General features: G+C 44.2%; 1 protein-coding gene across 2 annotated transcripts in view; it reads left to right on the top strand.

Annotated features, from left to right (window-relative positions):
* Positions 1 to 27,140, top strand: part of LOC143123790 (neurexin-1a-like) — a 262,633-nt gene that overhangs the window by 108,820 nt on the left and 126,673 nt on the right. The window contains exons 11-17 of one of the 2 annotated variants that reach the window (XM_076285071.1): positions 1,635 to 1,661; positions 9,421 to 9,543; positions 10,279 to 10,660; positions 12,634 to 12,824; positions 14,738 to 14,911; positions 16,773 to 16,799; positions 19,140 to 19,259. In XM_076285071.1, the coding sequence (XP_076141186.1) occupies positions 1,635 to 1,661; positions 9,421 to 9,543; positions 10,279 to 10,660; positions 12,634 to 12,824; positions 14,738 to 14,911; positions 16,773 to 16,799; positions 19,140 to 19,259 (1,044 nt within the window). The remainder of the gene's footprint in view (positions 1 to 1,634; positions 1,662 to 9,420; positions 9,544 to 10,278; positions 10,661 to 12,633; positions 12,825 to 14,737; positions 14,912 to 16,772; positions 16,800 to 19,139; positions 19,260 to 27,140) is intronic. The other variant, XM_076285072.1, reaches the window with a different exon arrangement.

A 27,140-nucleotide genomic window follows, 5' to 3' on the forward strand; every position in this document is an offset into this window, starting at 1 on the left:
TCTACAGTGAACTGCTGGCACACTCTCATATGCCAGTCAAGATGCAAGATAACCAAGGTAACAGTAGATGTCTGCTGACGATAAGCTCAAATTCTCGATTCAATTTTATTTTTAGAGGAACCATTTTTTCCTCAATCTAGTTATTATTCCATCTCTTCGTATTCACCCCTCTTTTGATGCCCCTGTTTCTCTTCCTACCAATCCCCCGAAGCAGAGCATTCCCAGGAAGGGCCGGTCACGGTGGTCTTTGGCTGTTTGCGACCACTTTTCTGCTGTGGTTGACGGCACACGGCAGGTGGGCCACATGGGAAGGGATGCTGGGTTGAGCCATTGTTCCAAAGCTTCACAGCACCAGTCGGTTCACACACACACACACACACACACACACACACACACACACACACAAACCCAGGACAGCATATGCTTGTCCTTTGATTTGTTTGTTTTTCATTGCTCAAGGGGCAACATGCACACCCTTATCAATGATTCAAGTATGTTTTATGGTTGCATCAGCTGAAGGCTAATGTGGAATATAAAAGTTACTAACCAATCTTGCAATACTTATCGAAGCAGTAGTGCCACCAAAATCAGCCTTCATCTACACTCAGGGTGTCATTGCAAAAATACATATTGGTTTCATTTCACTGATAAAGCAATAACACACAAACATTGGTTGATGAAATATAATGGCCTCTGTTTATGACAAAACAACAATTACAGTATAATGGTTCAACATGTGGTGCTGTGACAAGCGTTCCGCCAAATATGCCATGCATGCTGTGAGAGGACACTGTCTCCCACTGTGAGAGTAATTTAGTCAATACTTTCAAATTTCGTAAAATGTGAAATCCTCTCTCACAAGCACTAAGACAGTCCAGGCATGGCGTATTTGAGTGAGTTCTTAAGAGTTACCCAGTCTGACAAACCCAGTATGCCTGCCAAGTGGCCCAGCTTGTCCAAGTCCAAGCCTTCATGCTCTCTCAGTCCACATGCCACTCGCCCAGATTACTCAGAACAAATCAGATACGCTCACTCACTAATAGAAAAGTGTATGTGTTGGGGGGTATTGCAATTAATGTTTGTGATTTTGAGCATAACAATGTATTGCTTTGTTGGATAATAAAAACAGTGAATTAAAACAAAAAAGAAAAGCGTATGTAAAATGCTTATTATTATCACAGTTATTATATGCTAGAGTAGCTAAGCCAAGACTAAGCTATAAATACGATTTGTATAATTAATCTCACACACCTACCCACCATGGACTCCTATTGCTTCATAATACAGTCCGGCCCATGTATCTTACATCTCACTCAGACAGCCCTCTAATCCCACAGATCAGTAACACCACACACACCATAGCATCCACTGTACCACAGCCCAGGTGTTAGCAGCACAGCCTGGCTCTTTGTAGAGTGTCTGGGGCGTTATCTCTGCCCCTGGTCTCCAGAGCGGCTGCCTTGCCGGGGGTAGTGGAGGCTGAAGGAGAGGGGGAGCATGGAGGGGAGCATGAAGGCAGGGAGGTAGGGGTCGTGTGCTGGTCCCCAGAGGGGTGGGCTGTGTGCTGTTATGGATGTCTGCAGCTGTAACCTTGAAGGCTGAATTTTACATCTCATCTATTCTTCCCCATCTAGACTGTGACAGGATTAACTGTACCACCAGTAAGTGAATGTTCACATTTTTCTTCTTCTCTGTCTTCTCTCTGTCTTTTCTCTCTCTCTCTCTCTCTCTCTCTCTCTCTCTCTACTCTCTCTTCTCTCTATTGTTGTTGAAATTTTCACTGAAATGAAGGTTGATTCTCTTCAAATGACATGTGATGATGATGTTTTGAGTTTTTGTTTCTGTTCATTTATTCATTCGTTCATTTTTTTTCCTTTACTGATGAGGTTTTTGGTGAGGTTCTCACTCTCCGAATCGCATCATTCATATTGATGTACATTTACATAGGATGTGAAATAGCACTAGTTCAGTTTGCAATTTCTGTGGTGAAAACCTCTTTAGGGATTATTGCAAAAATCAGTGAGTTGATTCAAGCTCAGTTTTGTCACCACAAACGGTCAGTTGCCCCTCTTAGGTTGAGGTGTCCCATCACACTCCAGCAGTATACCGTAGACATACTTTCTGTCAATGTCAGTCGAGTGTGTGGATTTAAAGGCCTATCAGCCCTTAGCTGCGTGTTTTTATTTGAGTTCAGAGACTTTCTCCACTCAAGCTGCCCTGAGTGGACCGTGGACCAACCCTGCGGCAGAGCCGTATCTAGGTCGTCCGCTCTCAGGTTAATGACCAGTCCTGATGTTAGCCCTAACTGATGATCCGTCACGCCCCGGAGTTTATAATTAACAAACCTTGACGTCCCCTGAAATCAAACACAATGATGTCAAAGGCACGCTTCAGAAACAGAGGTGTTTTAGCCACGCACGATTTGCCCCCCCCACGACTCCTCCGCCGCGCCCCTCTCCTCCACCCCTGCTTCAGTCCTCGGGGCCGCCGCCGCGCGGAAATTGATGAGGCTTTTCGAGACGGAGAAATACGGAGTGTGATTTTATTATTCCCATTAACCTGTCTGCTCGAGCAGCAACGGCCGTGGATAGAAGGGAGGAGAACAGGAGAGAAGAGAGGAGAAGAGGAGAGCAGAGAAACGATGAGCAGAAGAGAGGTGGGGAGAAAGGAGAGAAAAGGGGATGGTGGTGGTGGTGGACGGGGTGGTGGACGGGGTGGTGGACGGGGGGGGGGGACGGGGGGTGGGGACGGAGCCAGACAAACAAGCAGCAGGACGGCAGAGAGGGGGTTTGGCATGGGAGGGAAATCACTAGAGAGGGGTGTAGAGAGGAGGGTAAAAACAGGGTGAAAGAATGCAGAAGGGAATGAGAAAAGAGGAGAGGTGGTGAAATGGGAAAAGAAGAGAAGGAAGAGGGAGATGCCAGGTAACCAGAGGAGGTCAATTTAGAAATCAGAGACGACTTGTGTGACAGATAGGAGTTTGGGATAGGGGTCTCTGGGAAGGAGAGAGGTGTGTGTGTGTGTGTGTGTGTGTGTGTGTGTGTGTGTGTGTGTGTGTGTGGTTGTGAAGCTGTTCCACTGGGTTGCACAACGGTATTTGGGAACAAAAGCTCTCTCCTCGCTATCCATGATTTATTATACAGATGAATAAGTGATGGCTGCTCAGAGGTCACTCATGATTCACTCTGTTTTTCAATGAATGACGCACCAATTAGAGCTGCAAACATGCATGCATCTCTGTTCAATTTTCTGCATGATTTACCCTTTTTCCCTTGTTTTGTTGCTCATTACTTTTTTCTCTGTGCTTTATTTCTTTCTTTCTTTCTTTCTTTCTTTCTTTCTTTCTTTCTTTCTTTCTTTCTTTCTTTCTTTCTTTCACGCTTAGCCACCAAAACTGTTGCTGTGAATTCTAAGTTGTCATTTAATTGACGTCAGACTTAACAACCGGATTAGTTCAACCAGATGCTGTATAGAGTGTGCACTGTGAAATCAATGTGCATTTGGGAAAGGTGTCGTTTCTGAAGGACAAAGAGCTGAACGCAATTTGAAGAATGTTCATGTACAGTAAATTGATCCTTTGAACACCTCATTATATGAATAACTTGTATGCCTTTTCCACGGTCTGTTTATCAATTCACATCAACTCACATTATCCCATTTGGAAAAGGCACAGGGGACACTTGTGGACAGATGGCTTGAGATAAAAATGTACAAACACACACACACACACACACACACACCCACACACACACACACACACACACACACACCCATTTGGACTGATACACAGGACTGATTTTGTGGTAAAATGGTAGACCTGAGCACACGTTGCCCAACAGTATTTTGAATAGTAAAGGCGAGGTGTTCACCACGGTCCTGTCTTGTGAAACAATGCTATTTTTAAAATGTGATATGCACTTGAGCTTTGCATCACATTTGCACCACAGATTCTTTTTTATTGTGAATATTCACAAGAGAATACAGGAAGAATGGAGAAGAGAGAAAGACTGTTTCTCCTCTGGGGATATGCTGTATCCTTTCATCTTCTTCATGAACATTATTCTGTCACCTGGCTCCAAAATGACACCACAGGATTTATGGACTGATAGTCCATCATTTAGCCCATTGCAAATTCTCAGCCCATGGCAAATTCTCTGATTCAATCTTAAACATTGAGCTACTCCAGCTTGCAACACTTTTTTTATGACAACCGTAAGGAAAAGGAAAATGTTGGCTTAATTCCTTGAGAAATATGCTTTCCAGTTCCATATGAAGCCAGTTGATCACTTAAAAAAAAAATGTTGGCCTCCGTGTTTTGCAGACCTTAATTAATTTACTTTGTCAGGCTGTGCAATCCTGGTCAGCTGGGCAGGGGAGAAATCACTGCACTGACTTAAAGAGCACATCACTGTCAATTAGGGCCCTGGGATCCCTGGGGCGTCCCCTGTGCTGCCTGAAGAAAACACTGCCACTTCGACTTAAACACTGTTAACAAGCAGAGTGACAACGTTTCTAAAAATATATACTGTGGATGGATGGCTGCTTGTATTCTATTTCTCTCTCTCCCACTGTGTGTGTGTGTGTGTCTGGGTGCATGCATTTATCTTGTGGCTGTGACGTCCTGCTGTTCAAAGGCTTGATACTCTAAAGGTTCCTCTTCATATATTAATATGTCTAACACCCAGCACTCACCAGGGCAGACACTCACAATGACACTTACATATAAACACAGACACACAAACAGATATTTGAAAAGCAATTGTTTATGCAGCATGTTTATAACAGAAGGAAAAACAAGACCCAAGGCATCAAGGCTTGTACATCTTGTACAGACTAGTAAGGCTTATACATCTAAACCCTTACAACAGGTCCGGTCAAACTATTTATTCATATCTGACTGTACTAGAGACATTCATCAATGGCAGTATCCCAGGACAGCCCCACTGGGTCTCTTCCATCCAGCACCACCGTTTGTAATCACTCCACATTTTGCATCAAATTGTCTGACGTGAACATTCCGTTCATTCAAAGTGAGAGAACAGTTATTTCATAATGTCACACTTGACATGTTGTTGTTATTTATTGAGAAAGTGGAGTAGGATGAATGTTCAGATTGGCATGTAATATGAGGACAGGTCACACAAATCATTGAGCACATATAGCCTCTTTCACTGAACTTGGCTGTTGTCACATTTTCCGTTGCTTGTCAGCAGTACAAGATTATTTATTGTAACTGACCGAACAAAAATCTAATTAAACAACAGAAAACACAATTTGATGTCTTTAAACTTCACTTGATAGTTGTAAGTGGAACTGTTGTGCTGTATAAAAGCAAAAAGGTAAAGGATATACTCATGGCTATGGTTACCTGCGGCGAAACCACAGCCATTTATCCTTGTACACATTGCTCTCACACATAGCCACTCGAGCATTACTCTCACACATACTGTAGCCACGACTAGATTAGTAATTGTAAAGTAATGTGGAATATACATATGGTATTTAAATATATTAGTTAATGCTACTGGCAAAAGGTAAACACGTTTAATCTTTTATTTATTTTTGTATTTTTTAATAATAAAAAAAAATATATATAAAAGCACAGGCTTGCATTTCCAACCAGTCTTATGCATCTTTGGCCACAGCACTGGATGAGTATTTCATCTGCTAGTAGTTTCACTCTAAGGTCAGACTTTCATTTCATCTCCCGGCCGCCCATCGCTCTCGGGTGAGTCAGAGTGCGATGGCAATGCTCACATACTGACCTAGCAAGGCGCCCATTATGACCTCATATGGTCACCTAGCAAGTGGCCATTATTACTTCATAATCACATCTCATTCTTGCTCGGTTGAAGATGAAGATACTCTGCTGTGCTTCTGCTGGGTCTGGCAATAAGCAAGTCACTATGAAAGAAGCAGGGAGAAATCAATCACAACATATAGTTCTACCAGCCCTGGAAGTGGACGACCTGAAGTAATTATTTGGCAGAACACTTCCAGCCAAACCAAGGCCGTATCTCTAGTAGAAAAGAATGAATTTCAAAAGACTCCTAACCATAATGGCTTCCCTTTTTTACTTTAGTTCTCTAGCAGACAGTTTGGAGGCCAGAATCCCAAATGGAGTTCACATGGCCTCTCATGTAGGAGGAGTCTATTTTATTATCTAGGTGGCCTTTTTTTTCAAATCCCCGGGCACATATTTGGTCCTTAAGCAGCCCACTTGTTTATTGCTTACCAAGCAAATGCGAGCCTCTGAGATTGTGCGTATCCCGGCGACTCAGGGATTTGCATACGTATTGCATTTGCTCTTGGAAATGACAGAGGCGAGAGGCGAAAGTAAATAGCTGCGGATGCACTTCACTGGAGTGAACTTGGCCCTCTATGAACTCAATGTGAGACGTTGAAGGCCCAGCCTGACACACTGCCAGAAGAAGCTGACAGCTTTTGTCCTGGGTTTATTTATTTTTGTCATCGTTTTGCAATACTTTTGACACACATAAACAACAACAAGAGCAAGAACGACGAAAAAATATGCTAGAGAGGCTGATGTGTGTCTTTTGCCGTCGTGTTCTACTGTCTCTGCACTCTTTCACGTTTTTGGTTGCTTTTTTTTCTTTTTTTTTCCTTTTGGGCTGTTCTTCTCTCCAGCTTTGATTCTCTTTTTTGTAATACCTCTCCCTATCACACCTGCCTCTCGCATCCCTTTCTTATGCCGGTTCTCTCTTTTTGTGTTTCTTCCTGTCTTTCTTCTCCTCTGTTCTTGTCTTACCATCGCTCTTCCTATTTCTCTTTTCAGAGGATTCCATTCCTTTTCTCACTCTCTCTCTCTCTCCCTCCGTCTCTCCCATGTGTGGAGGTGCTATTTGTTTTTCTGCCAGATGGGAGGAGATCATTTGCACGTCGGTGTGCGTCAGGAGTCATTGATTCAGTGTTTCATGTGAGCTTTATCTCTGCTCTCTGCCACTCTGATGTGATGTGGCATGTTTCTGTGGCACTGCCACTGCCTACGACACAATCATGGCGGTTCAGTGGCTACACTCATGTTGAGTTGATATCACCGACAGAAGATATCATGAGGCTTGACATGTGTCTCCGTAATATTTAACAAATTAGTCAAGCCAAGAATTGCAGTATATTAACAGAAATATAAATACATGTATTAATCAAGTAGACATACAAAGCTGGGAAAGTGCGATGGTAATTATGGGATGGCACGGCTGGTGTAGGGCTGGTACAAACCTGCTAGCACTCCAGTACTGTGACAGTTGTGAGTACAAAGTGCACCCACAGTGACAAACTCCCACAGTGAGAGAGAGAGAGAGAGAGAGAGAGAGAGAGAGAGAGAGAGAGAGAGAGAGAGAGAGAGAGAGAGAGAGAGAGAGAGAGAGAGAGAGAGAGAGAGTGCAAGAGAATACATGAGAAAGAAAACAAAGCAAGATCTTGACACCCTTATCCTCCTTGTGTTACAACGGAGACAAAGTTGCTGTCCTGAGTGGTGTTTAGCAGTGACTGCTCCCTGTGCGGGCGTCTCTCTCTCTCCCCCCTCCTGTGTGGGGGGTGTCCCCTCGGGGGAGCTGTAAATGGCTTTTCATGTCAGGTTCACGGCCCCAGGGCCCCGTTTCGTTCCTGTCTCATTTTCTGCGCTGCTGCGCTCTGATGGAGGGGCCAGACTCCCCACTCTCTCCAGGACACACACACACACACACACACGCTCACACACACACTGTGACATCACCGCTGCCCAATCCACAGACATTCACGCCCACACAGACACACACACACACACACACACACACACACACAGCACAGCATCGTCGCTGTCTGCCTGTCTGCACGATGAGGTCATGTTAGATACACACACACACACACACGCTCACACACACACTGTGACATCACCGCTGCCCAATCCACAGACATTCACGCCCACACAGACACACACACACACACACACACACACACACACACACACACACACACACACACACACACACACACACACACACAGCACAGCATCGTCGCTGTCTGCCTGTCTGCACGATGAGGTCATGTTAGATACACACACACACACACACACACACACACACACACACACACACACACACACATACGCACAAATACACAGCAGTTATTACAGTTTTAGCTATTAATTATTAACCATTCAAAGGCTGTATCTGTAAAAATAGTCTGAAAGGTCCGTAGTGTCATACATGATTGATGGTTAACGTCGACAGTATGGCTGAGAAATACTGACATTAAAAGCCAGTCATAGGAGTGCTTGTGTGGTTGTGTTGAAGAGCCTTTGACTGTGAAAGACCTCCTTCACCAGAGACCACTAGTAAAAGCGTGAGAAAGGAAAATCTACTGTATGAAGCCTTTTGCTGTTATTTTTGTTGTTGCTGTTGTTTGTGTCAACTACGAGCAGGCAAACAAGCTTTAGACGGACAGGAAAACATTGACTGAAACCTCCCCCACCCCATCCCCCCCCAAAAAATAAAATCACAATCCGTATTTGCTCTCCTCTGCCAGTTACGTGACAGGGACTCATCACCCAACAACTAATGCCTTGCGGTTCGTCTCAAGGAGCCAGTATGCGGCCATGCAGAAGACGAGCCCCCCACCCCGGTTTTCAGTCGTGGCGGGAATCGTCATTACTGTTTCAAATATCATTTACAATTCATATGTCTGACAATGAGGAAACACAATGCTTTGCAATTCCCGTGCTATGAATGAGCAATTTGGAGCAATCTATGCAGGCTGCACAATGATGCTGTCAAAGCCCTTCCTAGTCATGATCCCTGAAAGTCATAGTGGAGATCTGCTGCCATCTAGTGGTACACTGAAGACAGTTGACATATTTTAGTATTAGAAGCTCATAATAATCATGTAGTGGGCTGACTGTTTTTGACATTTACTTCATATATTGTAATAGGGTGTCACTTGTCTGGTGCTGTTATGGTAAGTCTTGGTAAGGTATTGGTCCAGTGCCTAACATATATTCTAGTCAAGTCATAATGACACAGAAATGGTGATGTTGCAATTGCTGCATTGTAGATAAGTGGTGATGGTTTACCAGTAAGTTTACTGTTTACTGTTGCCTATTATTGGGGGTTTTTCATAGTGCAAAGGGATGCTGGAATGCATTAACTTGCCTCTTTTGTCTTAAACCACATTCTCTTTTTGTTTCTCTCCAAAATTGCTTGTGTTTAAACTGTCTTTGTGTTTCTCTCTTGTACTAGTCATGCGTACATGTTTGACTGGATGAGTGTGTGTGTGCAGATGTGTGTGTGTGCGTGTGTGCGTGTACGTACGCGTGCGTGCGTGCGTGCGTTTACATTTGTGTTTGTGTGTGTACGTTTGTTTATGTACTTTTGTGTGTGTATGTGTGTGTATGTGTTAACCCTTGTTTGGGGTGTTCTGCAGGCAAAGGGCCCGAGACTCTAACGGCCGGTCAGAATCTGAACGATAATGAATGGCACACAGTGCGTGTGATGCGCAGAGGAAAGTCTTTGATGCTGTCAGTGGATGATTTGCCTCCTGCAGAAGGTATCCAATTCATCACCATCATGTCTCTCTCTCTCTCTCTTCTTCTCCCCTACTCTTTCTTCACCTTCTACCTTATCCCCGTCTGCTCTTGAATTTTCCACCATCTCTCGCTGTTCATCCGTTCCCTTTATGTTCCTGTTATGTTCTCCTTCTCCTCAATTTGTTGCCTCTCTCTCTGTCTCTCTCTCTCTCTCTCTCTCTCTCTCTCTCTCTCTCTCTCTCTTCCTCCTATCTCTGTCAATGGGATTTGGGTTGTAGCCAGCCTAAAATAAAGCATCCAGGTAAGGCACAGCCTTCCTAAGGGCCCGCGGTCTAGAGAGAGGACATGTACCACTGGAATATAGATAAGACAGTATGCTGGGTTTGGTCATTTTCCACCTGAAAGAGTGAAATGGCTGTTTTATGTAATGTTGCCGTCTTACTGTCTTTGTAAGTGTGCTGGTGGAATTTGTGTGTGTTGATGGTTGTTAGTGAGTGTAGAGTGCAGCTCTGCATGAAACGGGATGTTGGTCCTGTGTGTGTGTGTGTATGTGTGTTTGTGTGGACTCTCATTAAACTGCTTCAAATGAAAGCTTTTAGCAGAGAGCTTAAAATAATTGGTTCACAACAGGCGTGAAGTAGCAATGTTTGGACAGTTCTGTGTCACAGTTATCTGTGCGTTTGGGCGCGTGGAGTCATTAACTTCCTCCTCTGTCCTCTCCCTCCACTCCACTCCACCTCCCTCCCCCACACAAGGCCTAATGGCCGGCCAACACACGCAGCTGGAGTTCCACAACATCGAGACGGGCATCCTGACCGAGAAGCGCTTCGTCTCGCTGCCGCCCTCCAACTTCATCGGGCACCTGCAGAGCCTGCTGTTCAACGGCCAGGCCTACATTGACCTGTGCAAGAATGGTGACATCGACTACTGCGAGCTCAACGCCATGATCGGCTTCAAGAACATCATCGCCGACCCCGTCACCTTCAAGTCGCGCTCCAGCTACGTGGCACTGTCCACTCTGCAGGCCTACTACACCATGCACCTCTTCTTTCAGTTCAAGACCACGTCGTCCGACGGGCTCATCCTCTTCAACAGCGGCGACGGCAACGACTTTATTGTGGTGGAGCTGGTGAAAGGGTGAGTGAGGGTGCTGACAGGTGAAGACTGAATAGCAGAAAAGCTTATGGTACAGCAGTTAGCATTGACGCTTGGGATTGGTACAGCAGTTAGCATTGACACTGGGGAAGTCCATTTATTTGGAACTCTGTGTAAGTCGCTTTGGATAAAAATGATTACTACATACAAAACCCTTTACCTTTTACATTAATTAATGTAAATGTAATTTAGGATGAGTAGAGTGCTCAGAGCAGTAAAGGTCAAAGACACTTTCTAGAACTGATTTCTGAGCTCCTGTGTTAGTAGCTTCACATATATTGTGATTTAAGCAATGATAGACACATCAAAGTGTTATACATATGTGTTTAATAAGTCAGTCCTCCCAGTCCTCAACAATCACAATGACAAATGGAATGGAGCTGATATTTGTGTGATTTCTGTTAAGGTCCTGAGAGTCACTCTGAATGTGCATTAAAAATCTCAATGGCAGGACATATGGCAAGAATATCCTTAGTACTGCATGCATATATACTATATATGAAATGAAATATAAGTTTCACAATATAATACCACAAGTGACAAATCTAGTAAAATGTTACCAAAAATCATTTTGATTCTTAGGCCTAATCCTGATCCCTTAAAGAAATGTTTTTTTAATCACTGTTTGTTTCCCCATGCATGAACTTAAAGGTCTGATTCCAGACAATAAAGCCAGCTTAATGTTTACACTGCTAGATGCATTGCGAGTACCGACCCTGAGCTAGCACACTCAAGGGGATGTAGCTAAGCGATTGAGCTGCACTGTAGAGCACAAACCCATAGGCACTCCACAGCTAAATAGCCTGATTGTGCCCATCGGTCAGTTTTAGTGGCTCTTACCCAGAGAGAACCAACGATCTGTACCTTAGCCATATGCCCCCTACTGCTTCCCATGCAACATAAAGCTCTTGCTGCCTTTTGGAAAAAATGCTTAACTTCATTGTTGGGAAAAGTGTGAAAAACAGGGTGACTGTGAATTATGTTCAGGTACAATATTTTTGCTTCAGTAGGTCTGTTTTTGTGCACAGGAGGCCTGTGTTTTTGTTAGATGCATTCTGTATGGAATGCCTGAAGGACAGTACCCAATATAAAAAGGAAATGAATCTCACCGTGTTTTTGATATCCACAATTCTCCAAGAGGAAAAACTGCACTTAACCCATTTTTGTGTAAAGGTATTATGTGGGTGTACTGATTACCTGAAATGAAAATAACTTTTTTTTTTTTAAACAGAGGATGGTTCTTTTTTCATTTTCCCCACCCAGGGCAATCAATTTTGAGGCGTGGGTCATAAGATAATCGCTTTAAAAGACATTAATGCAGCACAGATGATTTAGCCCAAAGGTAATTGGTCGCATTTCATCTGAAGAAAATAGATTCGCCATGCTCTGTGACATTTGATTGTGTCGCGGTGATCTTTCCAATATTGAAATAGCCTCTCTTTACCTAATGACTCAGTGACTCAGTGGGACTACAACCAGACCCACTTTGCCTTGCCTGATGTTGGGTGATGTCTGGCCAGAGTCTGCTGATCTAGAGTCAGAACCTAATACCCAACTGTAGTCTGCTGATCTAGAGTCAGAACCTAATCCCCAACTGTAGTCTGCTGATCTAGAGTCAGAACCTAATCCCCAACTGTAGTCTGCTGATCTAGAGTCAGAACCTGATCCCTGTAGTCTGCTGATCTAGAGTCAGAACCTAATCCCCAACTGTAGTCTGCTGATCTAGAGTCAGAACCTGATCCCTGTAGTCTGCTGATCTAGAGTCAGAACCTACATGGATAATACCCCTGTAGCTTGTAGCTAAAACTGTAGCTTGGCTCAGAGCTGAGGGGTAAACACTTGGAGTCTGTACCATTTGGAGTCTTTTAGCAGCGTTAGCAACACTGGGCTTATATGTACGGTAGGTATTTCACTTGTTTATTAAGTGTATGTGTGCGTTCTGCTCTTGTGTCCAGCTACCTGCACTATGTGTCAGACCTGGGTAATGGTGCGCATCTCATCAAGGGAAACTCCAACAAGCCGCTCAATGACAACCACTGGCACAACGTCATGATCTCCCGAGACACCAATAACTTGCACACGGTCAAGATTGACACCAAAATCACCACCCAGACCACCAGTGGGGCCAAGAACCTGGATCTGAAAGGTAACAGAACCTAGCAGGCTATAACTCCAAGCCAAGGCCAGACCGTCCAGATGGTTTGTTTATCAGCATTTTGAGAAGGCAGGAATTACGGCTCTCTTATTAGACAGCCTGACTAGAAGCCACTGGAAGTGATTTGTTTACCCTTCTGGAATGTAGCGGACATCCTTCCAAATGGATAGGCAATAAAGAGAGAAAATAAATCCCCACTTCCTTTTAGACGTCTCCATGTTTGTCCTGCATCCCTGAAGTGGAATGCAATTATTCTTGGAGAGCTATCCATACCAGATTATAGGCTAATCCATTCTATAGTCAGCATCCCTCCCAGTCAAATATGTACATTCCTCTAATAACAGTAGCAGTGTGCTGGGACTTGAGTGCTAGTCCACAAGGGGGCAGTGGTGTTACGTGCGCTCCAGAGCTGTAGGTCTATGGCTTTGATGCATTCTGATGTTACAGAGACTATACTGACACCCTGAGGTGGGGTTCCACCTCACACTGCTCAGAATTGTGCCAGGTTAAGATCAGGGGCACAAGAGAGATGTAATTGTAGGACTACCAAATGAGACAGTATATTAAACATATTGATTGACTATTTTAGCCATAATAGGCTAGTTTGGAGTCTTGAATAGCTGCATAATGTTCTCTGCTCATATCATGTTAACGTAACTAGGAGCTTTACCCCCAGTAACCCCCTACCATCTGCACACCTGGTCAAGACAGAATTAGATGTTTTTTGACCTTAAGTACTTTGTGTTTGCAATAATTAATTATAGAAATAGAGTGTTCTTCACATACATCATGCTGTCACAAAATGTACCTCGGTTCAGCTCAGTGTCGGGTTGGATAACATGATAAATCAGATTTGTTACATATAGGCCCTACACACAGTATCACTAATTCATCAGGATGTTTACTACTTACATTTACAATAGTTACAACACCTTCTGTAATAGAGTACTAAAGTGAAAATGTCACGTTGTCCTGGCAACCAGATTTTCTGTTTTAAAGAATGATGAAGAGATGGCATTTTCCATTGCTTCGCTGTGTTCTTTCTTTTAAAACGAGAATAAATCAATTTCAAGAGTTGAAAATCACTAGATCGAAACATGTGGAGGCTTTTATGTATTATTCCGGGGTACTGTATTAAATGAAAACTTTGCGCTAGTATGAAAGATATAGTTTGTAACGTAACAGTAAATTTGCCTAATCTGTTCTGATTACATAACGTTATTACTGTCAACCAGGGTGGCTTTGGACACTTTTTAGTATTTTTTTTGGAATTTATTTACAAACATGAACAAAAATCGGCAAGTAGGCTATGAGACTTTGTCTGATGTTTGCATTCAGGAAGCATTGCATTATGTCAACAGCGGTTTACACCATGTTAGTTTCAGTTTTTTTAATAAAAAATGAAGACGATCTATTCTCAATAATTGCTTCAATCATCGGAGAGGCAAACTGCTTGTCAATTTGCAAAAAAAAAATAAAAAAATCCTTTTCTATAAAACTGGCATAGTATTTCACATTGTTAATTTGGTTTGTGTAGAACAGAAAATTGGTTGCTACGGAAACGTGATGTCACACTTTAGTACTCTATTAAACAATTCAACTTCCAAGACAAATATACTGTAAATACAGTAACACAATGTAATTCTTTTGTCTTAAAATAATGGCTCATTTTGATGATATGAAAGGCAGATAGATAGATATGAGTTGGCCTTCCTACAGTAGTAAATCAATAAAATATCATCTTCGTACATGGGCCCGACGTCAGCCTCTGAGCCCCGTTGCTTCACTGGATAGACTGCGGACAGCTACGCCAGTGCTTGGGGCCCTCCCGCTCATCCACTAGCTAACGTTCATGCTGACCCACGCACCTCACCTCACCTGCTCCTCCTCTTGTCTGTGTGCAGGTGACTTGTACATCGGTGGCGTTGCCAAGGAGATGTACAAGGAGCTGCCCAAGCTGGTCCATGCCAAAGAGGGCTTCCAGGGCTGCCTGGCCTCTGTGGACCTGAACGGACGGCTCCCCGACCTCATGTCCGATGCCCTGGCCTGCGTGGGCACTATTGAGAGGGGCTGTGAAGGTGAGCTCCACCTGGGGTGGTGGGGGGGGGGAGGGTGGCTTTTGAGCATGTCTGTACATGACAGCTGTTCCCTAAGGTTGCAGCTTCACCTGTGAAAGGGAGCAGGAAGAACTGGCAGCATGGCATCTGAAGACTAAGCAGTCCCATTGGTTTGCCTTTTTAGTCCTTGTAGGACATAACATGTTTGCCTGGTTTGTCCTTGACATCAAACCTTTAGTTGTTGCAGTGGATCTGAATTAGAGTTGTCTATTCATGTGTTTTTGGACAAAATTGTATCTCCACTCATGCATAATGTGGGGAAAAAATAAAGGAAATAGCTTCTGTGCAACACTTTCTGTCTTTCACAATGTGAACCCTATTTTCTCTATTATAGCAACAGAACTTCAAATTGGATGTAAAAAGATGTTACGTACCATTTGCTGGATGCACTGGAAATGATTAGCTATGTACTCCATGGCATGCCCTATTTGCTTACTCCTGTTATTATCTGTGTAAGCAACCAAATACATGGGCTCTTGAGAAAAATACATAACCATGCGCACACACACACACACACACACACACACACACAAACAAACTAGTGAACAAGGACACACACACATACATACATAAATACACACACACACACACAAACAAACTAGTGAACAAGGACACACACATACAGTAGATACATGAATACACACACACACACACACACACACAGATACACACACACACACACACACACACACACACACACACACTCAAACACACACACTCAAATACACAAAGAAGGACACACAAACACAGACACACTCAGACACACACTCAGACACACACACACACATGCGTTAGCCCCAGTAGCCCGGGGTGTAATAGAACAGCCCTCCAGGCTGCGAGCCTTTCAGGATGCTCAGGAGCCGCCACTGCTCGTCTATCTCCACCACTTGCTTTCCAGTTTACCATAATCAGATTACACTAGCGGGATTATGTGTATTGTTAGAGTTATTTCTCAAACCCCCACCCCCCTCAACCCCTCCAAACCCCTTCGCTCCCGTTAAATGCATGCTCTGTAGAGCCAACTGTTTGCCAGGAGCAAGCCTCGTGAATAATGGATGGCCTTATTTTTTTGTTGCGTCCACGGAATCCATTTGGCCAGTATAATGTTTACGCCTCATGCAGAAATAAATATTTGATTTAGTCTGTGTTTTCCCTTTCCCCCCCCCCTTACTGTGGTTTGATTTTACACGTCATATTCAACTGCCCTGCCGCTCTGGCGGTTACACAAGGAGACAGTGCGCAAATCCTTGCATTGCTCTGTGTCCTCAAGCATTCAATCGGAGTCCTCTGAGTCATCCGTTTGTTACCGTGGCAAACGTTAAAAGCCATGGAAAGTGCAAGTTCTATCTGGGTGCCAATCAAGATATGAAAAGGGGAGGAGGGGTGTGTGTGAGTGTGTGTGTGTGTGTGTGTGTGTGTGAATACACAAATGTTTTTGTTTGATTGTGTTATGTATGTTATTTGCAAGGTTTCTACCCCACAGGAGGGAAGTCACACACACATGGCCCATGGCTCTACATCATTACTACACGACTACATCCTTTGTCCTCTTTTTTTTCCAAACCCTGGCTTTTGCTTTCATCACCTCTCCCTCTCTATCACACTCTTCCTCCATCTCTCACTTTTCTCTCTCTCTCTCTCTCTTGCTTTCTCTGTTTGCTTTTCTCTCATCTCCCAAGTTCCCCCTGTCTCATCTGTCTCTATGTCTCCTCCAGCCTTTGTGTCTGTGGTATAAATACAGCCGCTAACATTTGAACTGCTTTACTAACATCTGGTGTATTTCTTGCCTTTTCCTTTTTTTGTTGTTTTTTTGCTGACAAAGTTGCATTGATGAAAGCTGACTTGCAAGGTAGATAGCTTTGTTTGTTTGTAATAGAGTCTGACCCCCCAACCCTGTCACCCCCCCCCCCCCCCTCTCCCATCCTTCTTAAACGTCCCTTTGCATCCTCTCCCCCTGTCACCATAGCCATCACCGTAAACCTCACCGCCCAAAGCTCAACGGCGGCTTCGAACGTTCTTCGCCTCATACGGGTTGAGCGCCCCCTGCAACACCCACCCACCCACCCCCCACACACAAGCACACAGCATACCGCGGGTGGCGTGGCTTGTTTCACCGAACGTGGGGCAGATTTGATTGCAGTCCTGCCATCACCTGTGTCATACGTCTCACTTCAGTTCAGCCATTCAACTTCACTCAGTGTTAATCACTCTCTCTTTCTTTTCTCTCTCTCTCTCTCTCTCACTTTCTCCACATCTGCCATTCTTTGAACGCATGCTTGTTTACATGGCTCATTCTCCCCCCTGTAGGAAATTACCAGCTGCATGCTCTCTTTTAAATGAATATATGTGACTATTAAACCAGAGCCTTGATTAATAAACATCAAATATTATATAGGTAACCTGCTGCTAACTGTTAAATTATCATTTAAATGGAAATTAAATCAGTTAAACTTTATATAATAATTTTATATTATAACTAGACTTGAACATAAAATGTATTAATTTATTCACATAAACTGTTTTAATGTTTCTTTGCATGATGATACTGCATATTGCAAAAATAAGTTTTGCAACCCCACTATGCAGTGATTTAAATACAGAATAATAAAACACTTTAAACTAATGTACTGGATCTGATGAGTATAGTGGTAACTAGGCTACTGCTAAACATGCCTGTTTAAACTCCCAGATAATACATAACCCTTAACAAAGATAATAAACATATTAATATTGATGATAATGATAAGTCATCATAGTATCTTTTTAAATATAATAGCTGTGATATTGTATAGTGTAATGTAATTAGGGCAGTGAACTTCCATACTAACTCCCTCTCATTCCACTGGCATTTTCTCATTGGCAAAGGACAGATGAACAGACTGACTGACAGACATCTAACTTGTCATAAACAGACGTAAACGCATTATCTGCCTTTTGTTCTCTCCCACTCTCTTTCTCTTTTGCGTTCTTTGACATGCAAAGACACACACACACAAACACACACACACCCGCACACACACACATCTACTTACAGACAGTATGTATATGGTCACTTAACACATACATTCCCAAAAACTGTGGTATTGAATCTAATATCTTTCTTTTTCCTCTCTCTATCTCTCTCTCTCTCACTCTCTACAATCTCACTGACAACGTTTTTTTTTCCAAAAGGAGATCAAATACTTACCTCTTTCTCTCTTTTAGCCTAATGGTGAGACCTTCCGTATTCTCATTGATCTCTGGACTATGGGTCAGTTTTAAAAATCAAAACACTCAAGGATTTCCTTCCCTCTTTGTGTCGGGACTAGTTATCTCAGACTATAGAGCATAGACTAGGAATAAAACAAATCTAAAAGTGCCATAAACAAGTTATAAATGCAGCTTAAACGTTTGTATAAAGGTGATGCTCTTAGAAACCAGTGTTAAACTTTTGTTGTGTTTTTCTGTTGTCCCAGAAAAGCTGCATGAGTACTCAGTGGTTGTTCTCCCACTATTCTTTTCTGCAATGTGTGTGTAAATTCTGTTCTCTTTGTGTGTGTGAATGAGTGTGTCGTCTGATCCTTTCGTGTGGCTTTGTTTCCATGAGTGGATGTGAGATACCATTGTGCTTGAACTCCACTGGAAGAAAAGGAAGACAAAAAGAAAGGGAAAAAAAAGCACACACATACTGTACACCTGCATTTGCTGTGATGGCATGCGAGCTCGATTAAGCTATTCTGGTAATGGATGTGGCTAAGTTAAAGACACACACCTTAACGTTGTGAACTGCTGGGTAAATGGCCTCCTTGTTTATGTGTATGTTCGCCATAGCTGTTTGTGGTGTATGGACTGGCGCTGTTATTGTTCAACAATGAAAGTCTTTTTGAATCTCCCATCTCTTCTGCTGTCTCATTCAAAGTCATTGAACACAGTTCAAAATGAAACGGGCGAATGACTGAATTTCTCACCAGTAGAGTAAACTCAGCTAACATAAACATAAACATTCTTTTAAACCCCGAGCAACAGAGCAATATGTGCAATACAAGCACAATGCAATATAATACAGAACAGAAATTTGAAGCAAAGTAAATATATATTTCTCCCACCCTGTTCTATTTCCCTCTCTTTTTTTCCTCCCCCTCTCCTTTTCCCTCTCTCTATCTCTCTCTATCTCTCTCTGTCTCTCTGTCCTGTCTGTCTGCATGTGCAGGCCCCAGCACCACGTGTCAGGAGGACTCCTGTGCTAACCAGGGCGTGTGTCTTCAGCAGTGGGAGGGCTTCACCTGTGACTGCAGCATGACGTCGTACGGAGGACCACTCTGCAGCGACGGTGAGTCAAAGCTCTGTTCTCGCTTTCAGTTTCTCTTCTCTCACACACTCTCTGTCTCTTTCTCTCTGTCTCTTTCTCACACACACACACACACACACACACACACACATGCACACTCACAGGTATAGAAACATACACACACACACACCTACACACACGCACATGGACACACGAACACACCCATCCTCTCTCTCTCTCTCTCTCTCTCTCTCTCTCTCTCTCTCTCTCTTTCTCTCTCTCTGTCTCCTTTTCCCTGGATTTGTGGCTCCACACCCTCACAACCTTATCAGACACACCAGATCTGTATTTTCACACTCTAAAGGGACATCGAGGGAAGTAGTGGAAGTGCTTACCCTCAGGCAAAACTTCTCAAACCTGTGTTCACTTAAGCTCCTACAAAATCCTGCATCCAAACAATCAAACTCCAAAGTATCTTAGAACATTTGGTCTCTCCCTTGACTGCTGTTCTGTTCATTCATGCACACCGACGTGACACTGATGATTCAGCTTGAAGGATTCAGGCTCCTCACTGCTTAAGTTAAAACTGGAGGCATTTTATATTATAGGGAAAAAAGGCTGAGGTCTACTGAAGTAGTGAGGTGTCAGCTTGCCATCTGCTAGAGTATGTAAGACCTATCACAGGCAATGATACAAAATGATGAGATGAAAAAGAAGCTCAAACTGCTTTGGTGTTTTTGCTCATTTTTTTCTGATGAACACACACACACACACATGCACACACACACACACACACACACACACACACATACTCATATATATATGTACACAGCGCCCCACTCACTCACAGAAATGGAATGAACACGCTGCATTTATCATACTCCATTTCATATTACTCTGACACTTTCTGTTTTTTAAATGAAATATATTTCTGAGCTCAAGAATTTAGAACATCGAAAGGTAAGGAAAATCCCTTATGTAAGACACTTACAGATTTTCAGCGTGCATGAGCGTTGAAGAAGCTCTTCCAGTGACCTGTTCATGCTGAAAGGATGACATTTGGTTCTGCAACCATCAAATTTCACAATGTACGGTACACAAATACACATTCCAGTTTTCAATCTTTGTACCACCACAGCTTTTTTTGAGGTGCTCTTTTTAAATAAAAGTCGGTGTCGTGACCCAGACCATTTCAAGTCTGACAGTGTCTGGACAGGCCAGAACATGTCCAGTTACAAGCACATCCTTGACCACACACTGAAATAGAGGACTCAACTGAAAGACCAGTGAGCCATGTCTTTGATCTCCCGTTGCGCTTGTCTGGACTTGCTCACCCCCCCCCCCCCCCCAAGCCAAGCAGGGAAGCGTGGCAGAGCCTCCGTTTTCCGTGACCATGTCCGCCTGCATCGTTTAATAATACATTTCGGGGCCTCCTTTCTGAACATGGCAAAGGCATTACATCCACGTCACGCAGAGGGAGCTGCCCTGCTGAGGGGGGATGCGGTGGGAAAGGGGCCGAGGAGATCAGATCAAGTAATGAGATGCACCCGAGGTGGTCGGCTGTCCAGCGAAACTGAATGAGCAAGTGGGGGCTCCTGAGGGATGGACTGGACGAGGGGGTGGTGCTGCCCAGGGTGTCTCTGTTCACTGCAGCAGAGTAGGGAGAAGTGCTGCAGTGCAATCAGGCAGATTGGACCCAAGAGCTACAGTAAAACGGAAGCCTGGCAAGTGGTGTTGGGAGACAGTATGTTCCTTTCAGAGCCACCAGGGGGCTCTAGTGAGCCTTGCTTTGAGGCTGCTGTGGTGTAGGAGAAATGACTTGAATGCAGTAGTAGAGCAGCCTTAAAAGTGAAGATGTACAGCACAGTTCAGCAGCCCTAATAGTGTTTTTTTGTGTGTGTGTGTGTGTAGAGAATAAGACAAGAAAAAGCCAATTAGATAATAGAGACTGTGCCTTTGATTAAGGAGTCAGCTAAGTTTTGGGGTTTCTGAGATGTTTGCTGTTTTAGGTGGACCTAAGTTAGGTAATAAAAAAGTTTTTAATGACCTAGAACCAAACATGTCTCCCCTCAGCTCAGTTTATATATTAGACTCTTTATATGAGAACATAGCTAATGGTAGACATAAATGCAGGAGCTTTGTATCTTTAAACATAATTGTAGTAATGCTGCCATTAAGCACAGTCGGGGGAGAAATGATAATTTCCAAACTACAGCAGAGTGTTTCTGATTTGCTGTGGTCTTAATAGCCCTGAGGAGAAACAGAACTCTGGAGCGTAATAAAAAAAGAGGAAGAAGGCACAGCATGGCAGATCTCTTAAACGCAAGAGAGGGGAAGAGACCAAACGGGGGAGAGAAAGCAAAAGACAGTGTTTTGGTGGTGGTGGCGGCTGAGAGGATGTCTCTTCTCCCTATTTTCCCTCCACAGCACCAATGATAAGCCTGAGAGAGAGACAAGTCAGGAGAACAGGGATAGAGAGAAATGGGGATCCGACTAATATTTCAGTGAAACGCGGCTACTTTCTCATGCAAACCATGCACAAAGGGAGAGCGTGTGTGCCATCATTAGGGCCCCCAGAGGAGGCTCGCGGCATCAGGGACGCCCGTGCAAACAGCTCAACGGCTGGTCAATAAATGAGAGACCCTGGAGTGGCCATGCTGTTCAGCAGTGGCACAAAGGTTCGGTATATGTTAATGTATTCTGTGCCACCGATCCGCTTTGTCCATAACGATGGCCAGTTGAGTCAGTGGATTGAAGGAGGCTGGGTTGGGTGACTCGAAAAGAGCTTTTTGTGTGTATGGAGGTCTGAGTGAGTGTACTAGCAACACTTCTGTTCAATAGAAAACACATGCGCATAAACACTCTCTTACACACACACAAACAGCCCAAAATGGGTCCACATGTTGATTAACACACACACACACACACACACACACACACACACACACACACACACACACACACACACACACACACACACACACAAACGCAAACTCAAACACAAACAGTCCCACAGGGGTGCACGTATTGACACACACACAAACACACACACACACAAACTCTAACTCCTCTCAACCCCTAGAAAGAGCAGTGTAGTGGGAATGCATGGGTGATATCCATGTGAACTGCCAGTGAACCCTTGCCCCTGTACGATGAGGAGAGGAGAGACGATGGGGAGAGGTGAGGGGTTTGTGTGTGCACTGTATGTGTGTTTCTGCATGTGTGTGTGTGTGTGTGTGTGTGTGTGTGTGTTCAGCTATTACTTCCTGCTTTCCCAGGTCATGCATATTTATGCCACCTCAGGTCAGAGCAGAAGCAGGGCACACTCACCATGAGGCTTTTCCAAGGCCTTTGAGCATGCAAATGCATGAGCCAACCCACTCAGCTCCAGACGGACTCTACTGAATGGGACTATACTGAACAGGATGATGTGTATATTGCGCTTATGAATAAGTGATCAAAGAGTAACACTGTTAATGTTAAAGGTGCAGTCGGGGATTTTACGTGATTTCAAGTTGCGTACGTAAAATCCGGTCTCTGTAGGCAGCCCTGGCTCCGAAAACTGGAAACAAACAACATTTCTCTGTAATATAATATATGTTTTTCCTGCACAAAAGCGTCCACTAATACATTTAAACATAAACATAAACATAAACACAAACAAATGCTACTTCCTGCGAAAGCCCTGGCTGCACCTTTAAATGTTAAATATGCTTCATACATGTTTTATTATATCAGAGATGAATACTTGAGAGGAAAGTCAATGGGTTTCATGAGATGTAGATGGAGAGAGAAAGAGGTGCGTACTGTGGACACAAATACAGAGCGAGAGAGGGAGATGGAGATGCATGCTATCTGGGATATTTACCAAGAAGTATTATTAGCAGTATGCTGAGGAGGAATCTCATTTACTCCTGAGCAGTTGTCTCGCCGAATGGGGTTTGGATTCCACCGTCATCAGCATCGGCATCAGCAGAGTCGCATGGAGTGATGCTAGTGCATAGTGTTACTTTATGGCTGGGCTCCATGGAGTCAAAGCAGCTGTAACAGTGGCTACCCCACTATGAAAGAGAATACTGTAGAGAGTGGTTTGTGTGTGTGTGTGTGTGTGTGTGTGTGTGTGTGTGTGTGTGTGTGTGTGTGTGTGTGTGTGTGTGTGTGTGTGTGTGTGTGTGTGTGTGTGTGTGTGTTTGTGTGTGTGTGTGCGCCTGAGTATCTGTGTTTGCTTGTGTTTGTTTTTGGAGTGCTCTCACAGTATCTATTGATGCCATTTCTTCACATCAAATTATGGACCTGACCAGCCATAGCAGACAATAGGGCGAATAAAAACAAGCCGCCAGAGCTGCATTGAGTCTTTGAGTTGAGGATGATTTGTCCTCTCAAAACAATCTCTCAGAGGTTTCCAATGAAGCACTTTTGGTCAGAAAAATGATCCAGATGTGAAGGTTGGCTGGTTTTCAGAATGACACTGAAAGGACTGAATAGATTATAAAATAGGCTGTGTTCTGCTCCATTTTCAAAACCGCATCAGGAACTCAAAACAGCCCCAAACAAAGTAGCCCTAGGAAGCTTCATCACTGAAAAAAAGAGTAATGACTGTAATTTTAGCTTTACAGAAACACACTGAGGGATTGTGAGACATCTTCTTTTCTGCACTTCTATGTCAGTTATTTGACTGTAAGGAGGCCTACCATTCAGATCTCATCATGGGTGCCATATACTGTATTATATAGAATGCTTCAAAAGCTGTCCAGCTGCAGGACATTTTGTATACAGTATGTGTGTCAGAGAGAAGGAGAGAGCGAGAGAGAGAAAGGAATAGTAAGTTGGTGTGTATGATTTATCTGCCCCCAGCCTCTTGTGTAAGTGTATGTGTATGTGTGTGGATGGATGTGTGGTTGGAATGAATGCCCCACTGTCTGAGAGTAATGCACACAGACAAATAGGCCTGTGCATGTTTTTCATCCGCAGTTGGCCACTCGGGGCCCATACACGGCAGGTCTGGTCAGTCTTCACGCGATCTGGCCCTCGCTCGACTTACTGTCTGCGGCTCTCCCCATTGAGACGGACATTAATGCCGTGTCAATATTGTATCAACAGCTCCTCTGGTTGTGGCCCAGCGTTGTGTGATGATGTCTCCTCAGTGGCCTCAGGGTGGGCAGCTGGGCACGTCTCTCTGTCTCCGAGGCCCGTGTCTGCTTTTTACGTCCTCGCTTAGGTCAGCGATGTCTGACCACTTAGCCTAAATGTACGCATGCAGTAGTCTACTTGGCCTGATTGAGTTCTTTTATGTCATAAGTGCTTGGCCTCTTTTTTGTATAAGAAGCCACTGGACCAGAGTCACATATATTGACATGAGGATGGTCTGCCAGGTTCCTATTGTGATTAGCAAAAGGGTTGTTTATATCATGAGGCCTGTGTGCAGGTTTCAGTACTCTAACGCCACGCTTATGCTTACTGACTTACATACAGTATCTGCTTACACACATGCATGCAGAAATGCACACATTGTATTGTCAAATATAAATATATTAACTGAAAATGAATTTTTGGTAGATATAATAGTTGTGTTATGCTTGATGCATTTAATGCAGTCATGATTGTTTACATAACCACCTTTGTCACTTGGCTGGCCTGTCCCCATAAATGTGTCTGTCCGTGCTGTGACAGAGAGAGATGCAGTTCTCTATATGGCGTTTATTTCTCCCTCCCCGATCTTTACTGTTCTTCTTCTCTGAGTGCGTTTACAGAAAGGAAATTGTTCTTACACTGCTCTCCTGGCTACGTTGAGTGGACATGTGTTGGGCGGCTTACAGGCCAGTGAAAACCTCACCATGTTGCATCTCCGTGCTCTCCCCCTCGACCCCCACAGCGGTGAAAATAACAGTGATTGATTGGCTTTGTTCTGGCCTGCTTTGAGGAGAACAACGGGAGATGCGCAGGGCCCTGGCTAAGATTGAGGTTTTGTAAACAGCTTTCTGTCAGCTGGAAGTAATGCCTTCTCCTCTCCAAATGCAATGGTCCACAGAGAGAGAGAGAGAGAGAGAGAGAGAGAAAGACACAGAGAGAGTGAGAGAGAGAGAGAGAGAGAAAGACACAGAGAGAGTGAGAGAGAGAGAGAGAGAGAGAGAGAGAGAGAGAGAGAGAGAGAGAGAGAGACACACACAGAGAGAGTGCAACGCAGTGCAGCGCACTATCTATTGGTCTGAAAAATATTTTGGCTGTGCTGTGTACTCAATGCTTGGCCTGGCATTCACTTCGCTGTTTGTGTCTTAAAGGCATTCGATGGGCATTGTGAAAGGATCCTCTGTGACCAATCTCCTTTCTCTCTTTCTATCCCCCCATCACTGCACCCATCCTTCTCCTCTGCACCCTTTTTGACTTGATGCTTAATTCATTTACATACATTTGTAATTTATGTGCGTGAGCATATGGACCGCGATGTTAAAATAGTCGTGTGCAAGAGCCGCAGTATTAGCGTCTATTTGTGTATGCGTGCACCAAGCGTGAAGCCGAGCTGCTGGACATTATGGCGAGTCAGACATGCGTGGGGGAAAGACAGGGGATGCGTATGCAATCCCGTCTCACTGAGCCAGTCATGCACACACAAACACAGAAACACACATCACAAGTCACGTTGCCGACGGTAGGCAAAAATGCAGTGGACTTTTACCACGGGTGTGTTAGAGTTTGCGTATCTTTTGCAGGCAGGGTAACGCCAAGGTGATACAAACTAGGGTCATATCCCAAATCAGTCGGATGGAAACCGCTAACTTACGCTACCACGAATCAGTCTACTTTTTTGATCATACATAAAGATAGCTGATGATAGATAGTTGTTGGCGGTGTGCTGTAAAATCATACCAGTAGTAGTGAAAAGAAATCCCTCCCGAAGTTTACAATGACAATAAGTTCCACATCAGTGGGAAAGGTCAAATGGGCAATTTGGCTGCCCGGCTGCTGTGGGTTCCTGGGCACTGCCAGCTGTGATTTATTCTCCCTCACCTGCGAAACCCCCCTCCCATCCTCCTCCCTCCTCCTCCCTCTCTCGCTCGCGTCTCTCCCAGTGGCCATTATGGATGCCCTAATTAGTGATTCATTTACTCCCACTGATTGGATAACGAGCTGAAAGTGGGTTGTCGGTGAATGCAAACAAGGAATGCAGGGGTCTTGTTTCCCTGGAGTGTGTGTGTGTGTGCGCGCTGTGAGTGGAATAAATGGAGAACTAGAGTTTCTCCTCCCTTGAACACGACACACGACACATCAGAACATTCACGTGTGTCTATTGTGTCGTTGCTATCGTCGGCCATTTGCTTTAGTGCCATGGGAGAAACAAGTCTCACGTACACCATTTCCCAGGATGCCACAGCGGCAGCCAGCAGTAGTCTCAATTTAATTTGAATTCTTTAAGCAGGAGATGTTGAGGAAATAAATTAATTAATAAATCTGGTCCCCCATTTACTATATAAAGCAGTACAAGAGCGAGAGGCATGCATGCATTGTGCAAATATGTCATGGCCAGCCGGGCTCATTTTCCACGTGCGTCTCAGTGAGTCAAGCTGCTCTGTGAATGCCCCGTCCTCCGAGGTCTTGGGTGGCGTGCAAGGCCGAGGCTTTAATGTGGCGGGCATCTCCGGGGTGAGGGCGGCACATCCCAGCCCTGGCAGGCCCTTGGGGCATCGGACGCAGCAGGAACGATGACCTGGCTCCTTTATTGTTCCAACAACACAGAAAAGCACTTTCCTCTGCGTCTCCCAGTCTGCCGCTGTCCTTAGCACACCCCAGAATCCCTCCCATTCTCTCCAGCTGGAGACAGAAAGGAGGGTTTTTTTTTTGTATTGCTGGCATCGCTGCATTTGTAGCCATGTTGCTTGTAGTGCTTCCTAACTCTCCTCTTTAGTACGTGGAATTATATGGGGTCAT

Source organism: Alosa pseudoharengus, unplaced genomic scaffold (genome assembly GCF_046254945.1).
Source record: "Alosa pseudoharengus isolate Yale_2024_CS ecotype anadromous, Long Island Sound unplaced genomic scaffold, YU_APseudo_1.1 YU_APseudo_1.1_scf_15, whole genome shotgun sequence".
Taxonomy (NCBI): Eukaryota; Metazoa; Chordata; class Actinopteri; order Clupeiformes; family Clupeidae; genus Alosa; species Alosa pseudoharengus.